Raw genomic sequence first — 14,612 nt, forward strand, 5'->3', positions numbered from 1 at the left:
GTGGACAAAGAACATAAGGGCTAAAACCAGAAGAGGGAGAGCTAATCACGAAAGCCATTTATCCCATTTTCGATGTTTAAATACATCGGCCAACCCACTAGGTCAGATGTCTTCTTCTTGAGAAAGGCAGCATCTCTGAACCTGGGATGAAGGACACTTGAACATAACGCATGAGCAGAAGGACCCAATGGAGATGCGTAATTGAAAGAATCATTGGACTGCTGAAGAATTTCTCGAAACTTCTAAGGAAAGAAGGATCTGGGTCTGTGGCTGTAGGGCTGTATAACTGGCTTCCACCTGGCTCCTCTCAAAGAGGTCTTTGTCGGCATACCCAGGCACACCTGTGCCAGGCTGGGCCTCAAAGCCGAATCAGTGAGGGCTGCAGACAACCGTCAAAGCAGCAGCGGATCTCCCCAGAGATCAGGGCCCAAAGGGCAAGACGTTCAGACAGGAGTCACTGCGACACACTCTGCTGCTCAACAATCACCACGGCCAGTGTGAGCGACCCCGACCAGACCCGCAGCTCTTCCTCTCCTGCCTAGTGCTCACGAGCAGCAGCGTGGCAGGAGGGAAGCCAGGGAAGGAAGTGGTGATGAGGTACAAAAGGAGGAACTGACATCTTTGGGTTTTTAAAACATAAATTCCAATCTAGGAAGTGGGAAAATAAAAAGGGAAAGAATTCATTCTGAATCAATGGACAGAGAAATATGGCTTCCTAACCCCACATTCTGCATACAATTTCATATAAGAGAGGGAAAAACCCACCCCAACTCATCACAACGCAGTCCAAATGTTTGCAACCAGTCATGAAAATATTTCACGTGAAATCACTTAAAAAAAAAAAAAAGAAAGAAACCAGAAAGCTTTCGATCATTGCTTTCTAAACAAAATGGCAGATCTACTCTCAAACACACTTAAGAGTATTCCACACAACATGTTCAGAATTCAGATTTATTGATTTCCACCATATTGACTTTTAAAAATGGTATGAAGCTGACTGCAAGAAAGGGAACCGGTGATTTTAAGTTAAAATTAAGCTAATGGTGAAAGTACATCACCTCTGGCTTCAGTCACCACATCACCTTAGATTGGATATAGATTTTTTTTGAACAAAGTTCCAGAACTCTGAAATCCAGGGATGCTGCAGGCCTCTCCCAGCAATGTCCTTCACTTTGGGTCAGTCTCCTGGGCCAGAGGTGAAAGTGCTTTCAAAAATACTGCCATTTCCCCAGCACAGTGTCTTTGATTGCATCCACATATTGAGTTGGAACCCAGTACACCCAGTAGTAAGAGGCTTCCGTGGGGCCCAACTGAAACGCCTGGAAGGGAAAAAGGAAAACCAAGCGGTACTTCAGAGGTCGGGAGACTGAGCAGGCAGCACAACAAACATGGGGAGGGCTGAGAAGTGAATTAATTAAAAAGGGAGGGAAAAAACTGTGCACATGGGGAGCATTCTCCTGTCAAAAAGAAATGGATAAAGAAAACAGAAAAAGGTGGGAGAGGTAAGCATAGCCGATCCTAAAGCGGTGGTTCCCAAACTCGCGCATGCAGCAGAGCCAGCTGGGGGCTTGTTAGAACAGACTGGTGGGCTCCAGCCCCTCAAGTTCCTGGTTCTGGAGAGGTGGGGCGGGGCCTGAGGATCTGCATTTCTAACAAGTTCCCAGGTGATATAATACTGCTGATCCAGAGACCAGTTTGAGAACCACTGCCCTAGGAAAACTGTCACACATGCAGGAGGAAACAGACATGAGTGTTCAAAGCAGCACTGTCAGAAATGATAAAAACCTGGAAACAACCTACATATCCATCAGTAAGGGAACGCAAAATTAAAAGTGACCTACTCGTATGAATACTGGATTTACTTTTAAAAGGTATGAACTGGATCTAGAGTTAATACAGATAGATCGTAATGTCGAACCAAAAAAAGCAAGTTGCAGAACGATACATACCATGATACCATTTATGAAAACTGAAAAAACACAAAACAATACTGTATCTTGGTCATGGATATACGTGAAAATAAATGCACAGAGAGATGGGAAGGATCCACATGATAAATCATGATAATGGCAATACGGGGAGGGGAAGACAATGGGGACATATTCACTATTGATATATTTTCTTTTATTTAAAGCAAGATTGAAAACAAGTTACAAAATATTTACAATAGTCATTTCTTGGTGATGGATATATGGGTTTGTTATAGTACTCTCGGTCCTTTTCTGTGCTTTTTAACATTTCTCTAAGGTGACATTCCCCCCTTTTCTAAGGTGACCTGTGAATCTAGCTAGTGAAATGGCATCTGCAAAGAGGGAAATAAACAGTTTCATTAAGACAAAGGCCAATGTGCTACTTAATGGCGTTTAGAAAAGAAAGGGGGCGATTAGAACCCACCTCTGCCAGCAATGACTCCAGAGAGAAATCAGCATTTAAACTAAATACAAAGGCATTAGCCGTCCACACTACCTCCTTAAAAGATGTCCAAAATGGTCCACTCTACTTGTTTGAAATCCTTCTTCCCAGGCTGTCTGAAAACTGGGACTGCAAACCCTACCGGGTCAAACTGGTGAGACAGATGTTTCGAAAGGGAGTGAAGGGGCCCAGTTGAAAATATTAAAATCCAACTTTTAAAACAGAAAAAATCACTAAGCAGGCAAAACAAATCACCTGCAATCCTTTAAAGACTACAGAGACTAGTGGCGGAAGGGCCGCCCGAAGGCCTGAAAGGAGCCCGTGCCGTCATCACCACTGCCCGGAGGACACCCATGAGCTGTGCACCCAAGGCTGCATGGCAGCCATGGCCTGACGCAGCCCCTGAGCTGACAGACCCCGACCGGGCAGCAGAGGGGACACGACTGGCCGACCTCCTAGAGCCAGGGGACCTGTCATCTGCCCAGAAGAAACTGCCATGCCTCGAGATTCCCTTTTCCCGGACCTCCCAACACCTCCCTGCGCCGTGAACCCTGGAGGCCGACCCGCAGCTCAGACCGCTAACTCCTGCTCCTCCCTGGGCTGGCCGCCGCCGCCGTGGCTACATCACTGTCGCCTCCTCAGCGAGCCAGGGAGGCAGCCCCGCCCGCACCCTGTCACCGCTCAGCTCAGGTCCCTGGCACAGCAACTTCGGAGCAAGGTGGCTGAACTTCATTTTTAAAGCAGTCCCTTCAACAGTGCTGGGAAGACAGAAGGTGTCTGCCTAAGCTGCTCAGGGAGTCTCGCCACGGAACTCCTGCTCTGTTCTGCAGACCTGGGAAAGGCCTCCAGACATGCTGTCTGGGAAAGAGCAGCCGCTCTCTTTACAGCACAACTCCATGCTTGACCAGGTCACAGACTCCACCCTCCCCACAGGGTCCTCGGCCACTCGAGGGCTGCCCCCTGGGATAAGCAACATCACTGCAGAAAGGGGCAGCCTGGTGCCCTCACAGACGCCAAGGCGAGTGGGAGGTTTTGTTTCATACGCAAGACAAAACTTAAAATGAAGACCCACAAGCCATTAACCTCCTCTTTATATTTATTTTCCTGGTCTAAAAACAAAACATTACAGATATGAGAGATGCAACAGAGATAAAGTGTATCCCCTTTAAACTGCTGGGGGCGGGGTGCGGTTTGCAAAATAAACAGAGCGAGGAATAGGTCACGGATTAAGTTCTAAGAATGGGAAGACAACATGAGGGTCTTAAACCTGCGCGTCTTCTCAACACTGAGTGTTCTCCTCAGTGAAAAATCCATTCCCTGTTGGAGGAGCAGAAGCAGGAGTCTAGTGAGGGCCGGGCCACGCCGGCTACTTACCATCATGTGGTAGTCTTCGTGTCCTTCGATAGGTTCACTGACCACATTTTTAATGGAACCCATGGGCAATTTCTCAGTCCGCTCTAAGTTAAGAGGGATTACAGTGATTATTAAAGGCCCCCCACTCTACTCCCGTGACTCAGTAGTCCCTCCTCAGGGCTGGTGGCCGGGGGAATCTTTCCCCACCCTCTAGGGACAACGGGAGAGATCTTCTGGTCAGTGCACCTCCAGCCCTGCTTGGGAGCTGGGGACTTCTCAGGAGCAAATGGGGAACTGGACTTGACAGAGGTATATTAAAGGTTTCTGAGAGCAGAGGTATAGCTTGCCTGGTGTTACTCCATAACGTCTGATGATTAATAAACACCCAAGAAATTCCTCTGCACCCTTACTGCCAAGCCCAGCCCTGGCTGAGGTCTTCGGCACCTGGGATAGTCAAGGGGACCCAAAAGAGGCAACTGCATGCCCCTGTGACTTGTACAGGAAGGGGGATGCTTGGGGCTTTAAGACCAGTTTCTATCCCTTGATCCTGCTCACTCACCCTCCCCCGCCCCGTTCCCTCCCTTGGTCCCCCACCCCTCCAAATACACACACTTGAAGGAGTTCTCTGAGAGCATTCATAACCTCTTATGATTAACACTCTAAATGCCACTTATCACACGGGGTCAGAAGACATTTTGCAGCAAGTTTAAGGATGGCAGGTAAGAAAGAGGAGGCAGCGAGGGATGCCTGGAGTGAGATGAGACTGGAGGTGAGGAGCCGAGGGCAGCAGGACAGGGCTGGTGGCAGGAGAGGCGGGGGCACCTGCACGACAAAGCCACCGCCCAGAAGCAGCAGACACCTCAGGGAGGAGTTCTCAGCACATGGAGAAACCAAGCTGGAAAACTCATTACAGGCTTTGCAGAAAGCAAAATCTGGAAAACGGAGAAGTTGACAAAACAAACCAGGAACTTAGAGCCCTGACTTGTTGTCTAGTTGGTGACTCGAGACATGTTATTTCCATCCTGTGGGCCTTGGTCTCTGAACAATGGGGATGAGGAGATGGGACCTGAAGAGGTTCATTCAGATGTTGACTTTCAGTGGCTCTAAAACAGTGACCCACAGGTAGGACCTGACCAGCACTTATCTTTAAGACGGAAACTTTTTAAAACACCAGCCATTTTGAATTGTCCAGAGATTTCACGCAAAAATATGGACTTCTGGCTTCTCTTGAAAACACAGAAGATTCAACAATCCTGGGCCCACATTCCTGAGTGACAGCAATCAGCTAGATTAGAGGCTTGAGTTCCCTACGAGCAGGGCACACGCTCCCCCGAGGCGGCTCCACATGGTCAGAGGTCCCAGCTCCTGCCTGGAGCTCATTCTTCTCCCTCTACTGGGCCTGAGGCTGTCGGTACTGCCTTCTACACACGCTACCGCAGGAGCCCTTGAGTGCCACTCGGTGAAGCATCCCATCGAAAAAGAGGCCAACTAGCAGCTGGGATGGTCACGTCAGCAGAAAGATGAAGCCAGCAGCCGGCAGCCAACTCCCAGAACAAGCTGTCCTCCTCGGACAGTGCTGAGGACACCCAGGTGACAGGACTCCTGGGCTCCCAAGTGAGAAGCAAGCCTGAGGTACACTGACACAGCTGTCTGGGTGGGAATGGAAAGCCCGGCCTTGGTCAACCCTTGAAGACATGAATGTTCACGGCCAGGCTCTTTAACAAGGCTAGTGAGTAATGTGGCTCTCAACAGCTCTGAAGCCCTGATACATCAAGATTCTTCTAGAGCTCTGCCTTTGTGCCAAAGCAGAAAGGCAGCTGCTCCTACAAGCTGAAATAAAACCTCTAACTCACGTGTGGGAGATTCTCTTTAGCTCCTGCAGTTACGATGTTCTTTCCTATACAACTTCATAACCTGAAAACATTCCCTGAGGAACCAACGAACACTTACACACTTAGTCCTCGTCCAGCTCCCCTGTATGCACCCACCCTCTGGGCCAGCATCCTTAGCCCCTGCCTCCCATTAGGCTGCCGAGTGAAAGTGCAAGCCTAGGAAGAGGCAGGCTCTCAGCAAGTCAATGCAATGGTGGAGAACTAAGCAAAATCACCTGCAAGGTCATGAATAAGTGACGACCTGACAGAGACAGGATAGCTCACAATTAAGAAAAAACTGATGATGTGACAGGCTCTGCAGAAGAGAATGGCCTGCTGGAAAGGCCCCTGGAAATGCTGGGAAAGCCCTTAAATATTATGCACAACTTGCTTTGCCCATGCAGTTAGAGTCGAAAGTGAAATGAAGACTATAGCAAGGAATCATAAACTTGTTAGAAAACTCAAGCATTTGGGCCATTTCAGTCTTTGTTCATTTTAAGAATCAGGATAGGATTGAAAACAAGAAACATTTTCATATTTCACATGATTAAAATCTCACTCCCCATCACCCCTACTCCAATTATTTTCCATAAAACTTTGGTCCCATTTTAAGCAGAATCATACTAAATAGCCTGTCCCTGAAACCAAGTAACCTTAGATGATGAGATCCCCTATACTTCTCTTTACCATTTACCTCGAACACTGAATACCTACAGTGCTGGCCAGAAACAGGTGAATTAGGCATGTTCGGTTCCCTCCAGGAATCTAACAGGGGGACAGACAAGTCAGAGAGTAATGAGTGCTCTGAGGATGTAACGGGGCTCTCTATGAACAGAAGGGGCAGCAATTCATTTGGAGGGTGGGGGAGATATCAGGGAAGGCTTCATTAGGAGAGCACATTTAGGTAGGACCTCGGAAGACTTTGTTAACAGGAATGGGAAATAGGCATTCTGGGTAAGGGCACAGCATAAGCAAAGACGTGAGCTGTGCAAAGCACGGTGGGAAGCTCAGGGAGTGATGCAGTTGAAGTACGTAGGGCACAACAATGCAAGTGGGGCAGGAAGTGAGGTCAGAAACTTAAACTGGGTCCCATCGTTGAGAATACGGGACACTATGTTTAGGCATTTGAACTTGGCCTTAAAGAGAGCAAGGTTTTTGAGCACAGGAACCAGTGAGGAAAAACCAGTACAGAACATGGGCAGGACAAAAGAGATCCTGGATGGAGCAGGGATATAGGTTAATTTGCTTTAACAGACCAAGTTTTGAGATGCTAGGAGCTAACTGGCTCAATAGAGTGGCAAAGAAAGGGACACAGATAATTCTGGAATGTAACTGACAAGACTTTGAACCATCTGGGGGAAGGGAGAGGGAGTACAGTCAGAGACACTTCCCAGCAAAAAGCAAGCCTGATTCACAGGCACAGGCAGGGTAGGTGGGGGGAAGCAGAGGGCAACCAGGCAGGGAAGGACAGGCAGGTCCCTAATACAGGGGCAAACTCTGACCTACAGGAGCCAGGCAGGTGACATAAATTAATAAAGCTGGCTACAATAAAAGATAAATGAAACAGTGAGGACTATAGCATGGACCACCTGAAACCACTGCTCGACTCCGGCTGATCGTTGCCATGTGAAAATGCAGGTCCAGAATGGCTAGATCTTTTGCTTCTTTTCAAGAGAAGCACAAAAAAAAAAAAAAAAAAAAAAAAAAAAAAAAAAAAATCAGATCCAGTGAAACCTCCTGATTTTCACAGATTGTGTGTCAACTCATAAAACCCTTGTCTGTGGACTAGACCTGGCCCTCAGGCCACATGTTTGGAACCTCTGGTTTTGGCTGCAACTGAAGAGTCACTGTTTGATGGATTGGCCCTGAGATCAGACTAAAAAGAATGAGGGAAGAGGGTCCAAATAGAAGGCGAGCATCAAAAAGCAAAACTGAAAGCCAGGAGCACACAAAGCACAGTGGAGAAGGATTTCAGAATGAGGAGCGGAATTGCACCCAAGGCCACGCCCTGCAGGGTACGAGAGGCAGTGAGCCAGGAAGAGGTGAGAGCAGTCCGTACCTTTAGTGCCGATCCACAGCTGGTCTTGTTCTAGCTTAAAGGTAAGTCTCACTTTTCCCCCGGACTTATTGTACATGCCAGATAAGGGTACAGCTGGCAGGCGCTCCTGGAGACACAAGAGCATGGTAAGAGCGGGAGGAACCAGAAACAAGGCGAGACAGGAAAAGAAGACGGGACAAGAGTTGAGGACCTGATTGCAGGAACCTCAGGAAGTCAGAAGGTGAGCCTGGTTCCCTTTTAGAATGCTCACAAAGGAGTTTGGCTTACCTGGGCACCCTTAACAGATGGCATCACATCTTCAGGTTTTCCTTTATCCAACACTTTCCTGTGTTGCTATAAGTCAGAAGAGATAATTAAATGAAACAGCTGACTGCATTTTAGTCTATTATTACCTCTTTGAAACAGAGAATGAAGAAAGCCTTAATGTTTTGGTTCAAAAGCTTTTTGTGACTACAGATATGGGTCCTTTGACACTACAGAGCAGTGCTGTCCAGCAGAAATTTCCGTGATGGAAATATTCTATATCTATGCTGTCCAAAACAGTAGCCATGAGTCACTTGTGGCTACTAAGCACTTGAAATGTGGCTAGCCTGAGTAAGGAACTGAATTCTTAATATTACTGAATTTTAATCAGCCACATGTGGCTACCACATTAGACATCAAAGCTCTAGAGCAATCAGGATTTCCAGATTGCTAATTCAAATAAACTACTTTCTTCTCCCCCTCCCCCGAAATCACCACTGAAAGAATTAAACATCAACATAAGACAGCCACAAAGGGTGCTTGCTCTCCTGGCATGTACAAAACAGGACAGCCGTTTCTGTCAACTTAAACTCCCAAAGAAACCTATAAGAATGCTGATAATCAGCTTAGCTGCCTAGAAGGGGCACTCCTTTAACAAATGAAGACTCAGTCCATTGCAGAAATCTTCCCCATAACCCCACCCTCAACCCCAGCTAAACAGAAAGCTCAGGAGCCACATTTCCAAAGAGAAATGCTGATTACTCTGTAGCCTGACATTGAGAAGTCTCTAACCCCACTCCCACCTCAGGAGTCTGAAGCAGTTCATTAAGGGTTCTAATTAGGCTCATGGCCCCCTAAAACTGTTTTTGTCTGGCCCAAATGCCTGAGTCTTGTTTCCTCTCCATCTGTGGCTTTACAGGTACAGTCGCTGTCTGGTCAAGCTAGAACTGTAGGGTAACAAGTGGGTAGAGGGTAAACATTTAATCGAATTTAAGGACCAGGTGGCCAAGAGCCAGCTTAAACCCACACCAGCATGGTGGAAACCCTCTGGCAGGAATAAACTTAACACTGCCAGACTACTACCAAAAGGTCACTCTACATATCAGCCCTAGATTCTTGAGCAAGCTGATGAAAAGCCAGGAGAACGGGTCCCTCTCAGTAGGTCACGTTATGCCTCATAACCAGCAACAATGAAACAAAGCTGCATGGATTAGAAGCCTAACTGGACTCATAGCTCACAAGTACCTTTTGAAGAATTTTCCCTTCACTGTGGAGAACACTTCTAAAGCCTGTTAAGCTACCATTAGTAACTCAAAACCTGTATTTAAGAGGCATGTTATGCTCCAAGAGTGTAACCAGTGGGAAGGCTCATTCATGTCTGACATGTTCCTATTTGACAATTTCATACATTGTGGCAGAGGAAGATATGAAAATGGAAATGTACTCATTTAGTTACAAGACATTATCATCCCATATTTAGAGGCAAAAGTATCCAAATAAACACATTTTAGATGTTAACATAGGTTTACAACCCTTTATCTGAAACCCTAAGGACAAATGTTTTGTACTTCATAAAGTCTAAAACTTTTAAGGATTTTATAAACGTAATACAGTTTTCTTTTTCGTAATACAGTTTTAAAATACACTACATAATATTCTTTGTGCAGTCTAGGATAGCACCTTGTTACCAAATATGTTAACATTTCTAGAGCAAAACCTGACTATTCACACTAATTCTGATCAGGTTTTGCTGCCAAATTTATAGAAGCACTTGGGTTTTCAGACTCTTTTGGGGTTCTGGAAGCACATATAAAGGCATTACGGACCTGTAACACAAAATTGTGTCCTTCTCACACTGTTGGCTATGTGCCTTGGTGCCTAAGGTCACTGAAACTGATGTTGGTCAAGGTTGGTTTACTCTCCTCAGGATACAGGTTAAGTTGAGAATATCTATTTTCCTGGAACACATTAAGAGTGGCCAGGAGACTCCATAACTACAAGTGGGGTTTGCTGGGTGATAAGATCACAAGTGATGGTTCTTCCAATCAGTTCCTTCCACAGTGAAACACTCTTACTTTTCCCAATTACAAAAAAGAATCTGAATGGCTACAATGAGCACAAAACAGGCTGGATCTCTTCCATCCAAAATGACCAACAACGCATGTAAAAATTCAGGCCCCCATTTCACAGACCAGGAAGAGGGAAAAAAGAAAATCAGCATAGTTATCTTCCTAGTCAGCTTCATTTGGCTTCCTGAAACAGTCAGTTTTAGAGGAACCTCTGAAAGCTATTGATTTCCATGCCTATCTAGAAAAGGGCTTGTTGACGTGAGGGAAGCCACAAGCCAAAAAACAAATGTAAGCACTTGTATAAAATGGAGGATTAATTCCAACAGTGGCATTTTTCTCTGGCGCTAAATAGGAGAGAAACCCACATCTGCTTCATTTCAATACCTGGTCTAAAGCCTGCCTTTACAAAGGCCTTATCCTAAAGTAGATAGACTTGAGACACACTGACCCGCCAGATGAGACAAAGATGCAAATCTCAGGTAGTTGTCACCTCCACTCAACAGCCAGCCGCACCCAACTGCTGCCATAAATTTCCATCATGGGCCCTGTCCAAAAAGGAGCTTATTCTAGAAAGGATACAACCAGCCTAGGCTTGAGAGGACAAAGCCTCACACTTCCCAGGACCAACAATCACACGACAGACTCACTTTCTGCCTGCAGAGAGGCTCCTTCTTGTTCTCTTCGGCCTTTGCGTCCTGCTGGGCAGCATCTTTGGGTGTGTTTACTGCTAAAACGTCATTTATCGTGGAGCCAACCACCATGATCTTGGCTCCACTGGTGACTTTTATTTCTCTCAACGTCTTATCCTCAGGGACAAGTCCCTTATACATGACTTTCTGCATGGCAGGCGGGAGACCTTGGGAAAAGGTAGAGGACAGTGAAAGGAAGAAACGAAAAACATTCTTGCACAACAGACCCGAAAGTGAATACTGCTCTATCACCAATTACTTTTGTGCACTCAGGCAACTCACAACCTCTCTGAGCCTCCAGAACTTCATAAGAGTAATGACAATAGTTCCTTCTGTATGAACTTGTTTTACGTACTAAGATATAATAAATACGGAGCACTTAGTGCAGCACCTGGTATTTAATAACTGATCAATAAATATCAGCTATTATTCATTCCAGGTTGTTCCTCAACCATCTTGTGACTCAAATATTAAGTGTGAGTCCACAAACCTCAGGGATAGAAACCAATACCGTTTCTGTTTTTATGGCGCTTACTGGGTACGTGCAGAAAATGTAAAAAGAAAATCATTTCAGATGGCAAACTGCTGTAAATTAAGAAAAAACTAAGTAATACGAGCATCTGTGAAGGGGCCAGCATGAGAGCCAAAAACAGTGTTTCCTAAACTTCCCTTATTAGAAGTACCTGAGACATTTGCTAAAAATAATTCCTGGCCACATTCCAGACCCACTGAATCAAAATCTCCAGGGGGAAGGGCCTAGGAGCTGTAAATTTCACAAGCGCCTTAGGTGATTTTATTAGAGATGTTAGAAGCACGAGTTAGAAACTTGGGCCGAAGAGTCAAAAATGGGCTTGAATCCCAGCTCAGCCACTGACTAGCTCTGACTTCGGGTCTCATTTTCCCCACCTGAATAATGGGCACATTACGACTTACTTGGCAGGACTGTTGTGAGCACTGAAAACGCTGATGCAAAGAAAGTGGCCAGCGCGGTGCCTAGCACAGCGTCAACACTAGGCAGGTGAAGTGGGAAAGGCTGTCAGAGCCACGGGGATTACCTGTAATCGAGTGAATCTTCTGTTTTAGCTCGGAGCCTGTGCTATCCAGGGGAAACTTCACGTCGTGCTTAGTCTTGTTCCAGATGATCTTCAGGTCCACCAGCTCCCTGTCCGCGCCGCCGCCCGCGTCCTCGCCGTTGCTGACCGAGGCCTGGGCCGCGAGGTCTCCAGGGGGCTGGGCCGGGGCAGGCTGCAGACTGCCTCGCGCGGCGCAGGAGTCCTCGGCCGCCGCCCCCGCCGCGGCTTCGGCCTCCAAGCAGTTGAGGGGCCGCGCGGGCCCCTCGGTCGCCACGGTCTCGGCCTCCGTGTCCATGCCAGGTTCCTCCATGCCTGCAAGGGGGTTAGGGGGTGGGCGCTCGCCGCGGGCTGGGCCTGGCACCGGATTCTGCCCGGGCGCCGCCGGACCGCCGCTCCCGAGCCAGGCTGCTCCCCCCGCCGCGCCAGGCCGCATCCCCCAGGGGCTCCCGCTTCACCTCGGCCCGACCCGGGCGCCCGCCACCCCCTCCACACTCACCATCCGGGGCTCCGGCCGCCGCCATGATGATTGTGTACAACACCCACCGCTCCCGCAGAGGCCGCCGGGAAAAGGCGAGCTGACTGAGATTGGCCCCGGTAACAGCCCCTAATCGCGCACAGCCTGGCCGGAAACAGGTGGAGGTTTCTATGGAGACCCGCCTCCTCCGCTTCCCCGGCCCGGCCCCTGCCACGCTTTAGCTTTCAAGAACCCGGGGGGCGGGCCCGGGAAATCGCCCGCTCGCTGGACTCTGCCGCCTAGAGGCCGAGTGGGACCGCAGTCGTGCAAGGGGGCGTGGGCTTGTAGGCTAGGAGGCCTGCGCCTTTAAGGGGCGGGGTTGCGTCTGCTGTGGCGGAAACGGATTTGCTGAGAGGAGTCCCCGGAAGTGATGCACGGAGAAGCCCACGTGTAGGGTTCCACTCCACATGGCTGTGCTCCTGAAGACGTTGGTGCATCCCCGGAGGCCCCCGGCGGCCTTGGGTCGTCCCCTGGGACGGCGCGAGGCCAGCCTGGGCACTCATGCCGGGGCTGCGGTGCGAGTGCGGTTCGCCCCCAGCCCCACAGGTAACCTTGGCGGACGTGACGCTGCAGGCCGAGGCCCACCGTCTCTTGCCCGCCCCCCGAACGTTCCGAGCGAATCCCTTCCGGTGGAGTCAGACTGGGCGGGCAGTGCGGCCTCATTATACAGAGGCAGAAATAGGTTTACGAGCGGAAATTTTTCGCATTGCCAGGAATTTCGTGTTTATTGTACTGTACCATTTCTTTGGGCCCCTTTTTTCTTTTGTGTATATAGTAAATGTGTATTGAGTACAAAATGTTTTAGGCGCTGGGGTACAGTGGACATGGAGAAAGTAGGGCCCCCGCTCCCAAGAAGCCTACACGGTAGTGGCTGCAACAAACACATATAAAAATAACTAGTTTTAAACAGTCACGTGTGTCATGCGGAAAATGAAGCAGGGTAGGGGACTGGGGGTTGGGTAGGATGCTCAAGGATGCCTTGCTGAGGAGGTGACATAAGAGCTGAGAACCAGATAACAAGAAGGAGCTAGGTATGTGAAACCTATAGAAGGAATCTTCTGGGCAGAGGAAATTGGAGATACAAAGGCCCTGTGATTAGTGTTGGAGCCTAGCAAACCAGGGAGTGAGCCAGGGGCCCATTGTATACCCTAGCGGCGATCTTGTCAGGACCTCCGCACCAGTTGCCCAAATTCTTTTCTCACCAAGGCAACCTGCTTGCCCTCTTCACACCAAGCATGCCTCTCATTCTGAACTCCAGGGTCACAAAGCTACCTTTGTGGCAAGATCTCAGCTACACAGAGTGACAGGGGTCTTTCTCGGCAGGCAGTATCGTGTAGAGCATGCTTCTCAAACCACCCCTGGTGAAAGGACTGGTTTCTGATTTCCAGTCAATTATGGACCAATACTTTTATAAAATCAATATAAAGAAATTAGTAGAAAAAGGAAACTAGTAAATGCATACAAAATATGAGACTATTTCTTTTTATTGAATTCAACAGATATAAAGTTATTCTGTCAAATAGCTGTCAACTTGGTTGGGAACTGCCAACAGTTTGCAGACAAGCTCTGGTTTGGGTGCCAAGGCCTGGAATTGTCTGGGCCCAAATTTCTGGCTTTGCCACTTCCTATCTGTGTGGCTTGAGAAAATTATTTAACCTCTCTGAACCTCTGAGTTTTACCATCTGTCAAACAGGGCTGGTAATAGTACCTGCCTCATGGTTTGAGCTAATGCAGCCGAGGCACTGGGTAAGGACTGGTACTCATGGAAAGCACTTAATAAGCAGAAGGCTCCATTATGATTTTAATTCTCCTTTCCTTGCTGATCTGTGGGAAAAGCCCATGTTGGAAAGGCTGTTGACTACAGATAGAAGAATGTAGATCATTATAATAACTAAAATAAATAGGGTACTCTGGTCAGCATTTATGCCTCACAGCAACCTTGCAAGGAAGGTTTCTATTTTTTGTTGTTAATCTCTCTAACAAATTAAGAAGTTGATGCACACAGAAGTCAAGTAGAGTGCCCAAGGGGTAGCAGAATTTGAATCAAGGTCTATTTGATCTAAAAGGTCTTGCTTTCAACTATTGGACCCCTGTCCTCTATCTTGGGGACCTCTGGTTTTGTGGTGGCCTTGTAACTAGCTGAAGGTCACATACATAATCAGTGTTGAGCTGGAGTCTACCTGACTCCGGAGAAGCATTTCCTGTCCCGTGCTGCCTCCTGTACTTGGAGATGCAGACAAGCTCATTGTGGAGACAGGGCCGTAGCCTGGCCCAAAGAAGGAAGGGTAAGGGGGGAAATGACAGCCCTGGGAAAACTGTTCACTTTAAC

The 14,612-nt window shown here is 47.9% G+C and overlaps 2 protein-coding genes across 8 annotated transcripts in view; one reads left to right on the forward strand and one right to left on the reverse strand.

Moving 5' to 3' along the window:
• Positions 1-864: 864 nt before the first annotated feature.
• On the reverse strand, positions 865-12,381 carry UBFD1 (ubiquitin family domain containing 1). Of its 3 annotated transcripts, XM_060077940.1 has the most exons (7): positions 12,266-12,381; positions 11,752-12,081; positions 10,655-10,863; positions 7,963-8,028; positions 7,696-7,801; positions 3,787-3,869; positions 865-1,319 (listed from the first exon to the last, which is right to left on the reverse strand). In XM_060077940.1, the coding sequence occupies exons 1-7, from the start codon at positions 12,288-12,290 to the stop codon at positions 1,209-1,211; spliced, it is 930 nt and encodes a 309-aa protein (XP_059933923.1). In that variant the 5' UTR covers positions 12,291-12,381; the 3' UTR covers positions 865-1,208. The 3 variants fall into 3 exon arrangements, with proteins under 3 accessions (XP_059933923.1, XP_059933922.1, XP_059933921.1); XM_060077939.1 differs by lacking the exon at positions 3,787-3,869 and having other exon boundaries at positions 12,266-12,372; XM_060077938.1 differs by lacking the exons at positions 865-1,319; positions 3,787-3,869 and adding an exon at positions 4,415-6,401 and having other exon boundaries at positions 12,266-12,372.
• Positions 12,382-12,658: 277 nt separating this feature from the next.
• Positions 12,659-14,612, forward strand: part of EARS2 (glutamyl-tRNA synthetase 2, mitochondrial) — a 29,005-nt gene continuing 27,051 nt past the window's right edge. For all 5 annotated transcript variants that reach the window (XR_009534641.1, XM_060120479.1, XM_060120476.1 and 2 more), the window contains exon 1: positions 12,659-12,829. Coding sequence is in view for 4 of the 5 variants with exons in the window: in XM_060120479.1 (XP_059976462.1) it covers positions 12,691-12,829 (139 nt within the window). In the remaining variant the exon portion in view is untranslated. The remainder of the gene's footprint in view (positions 12,830-14,612) is intronic.

The sequence above is a fragment of the Mesoplodon densirostris genome, chromosome 16 (genome assembly GCF_025265405.1).
Source record: "Mesoplodon densirostris isolate mMesDen1 chromosome 16, mMesDen1 primary haplotype, whole genome shotgun sequence".
Taxonomy (NCBI): Eukaryota; Metazoa; Chordata; class Mammalia; order Artiodactyla; family Ziphiidae; genus Mesoplodon; species Mesoplodon densirostris.

Bases quoted from the DNA above. Each gene is read 5' to 3' on its own strand.
- UBFD1 (XM_060077940.1), bottom strand. From the start codon at position 12,290: ATGGCGGCGGCCGGAGCCCCGGATG. The intron at 12,082-12,265 runs GTGAGTGTGGAG...ACCCCCTTGCAG, and splicing joins GGCGGCCGGAGCCCCGGATG to GCATGGAGGAACCTGGCATG. The intron at 8,029-10,654 runs GTGAGTCTGTCG...TCTGACTTATAG, and splicing joins AGCCTCTCTGCAGGCAGAAA to CAACACAGGAAAGTGTTGGA.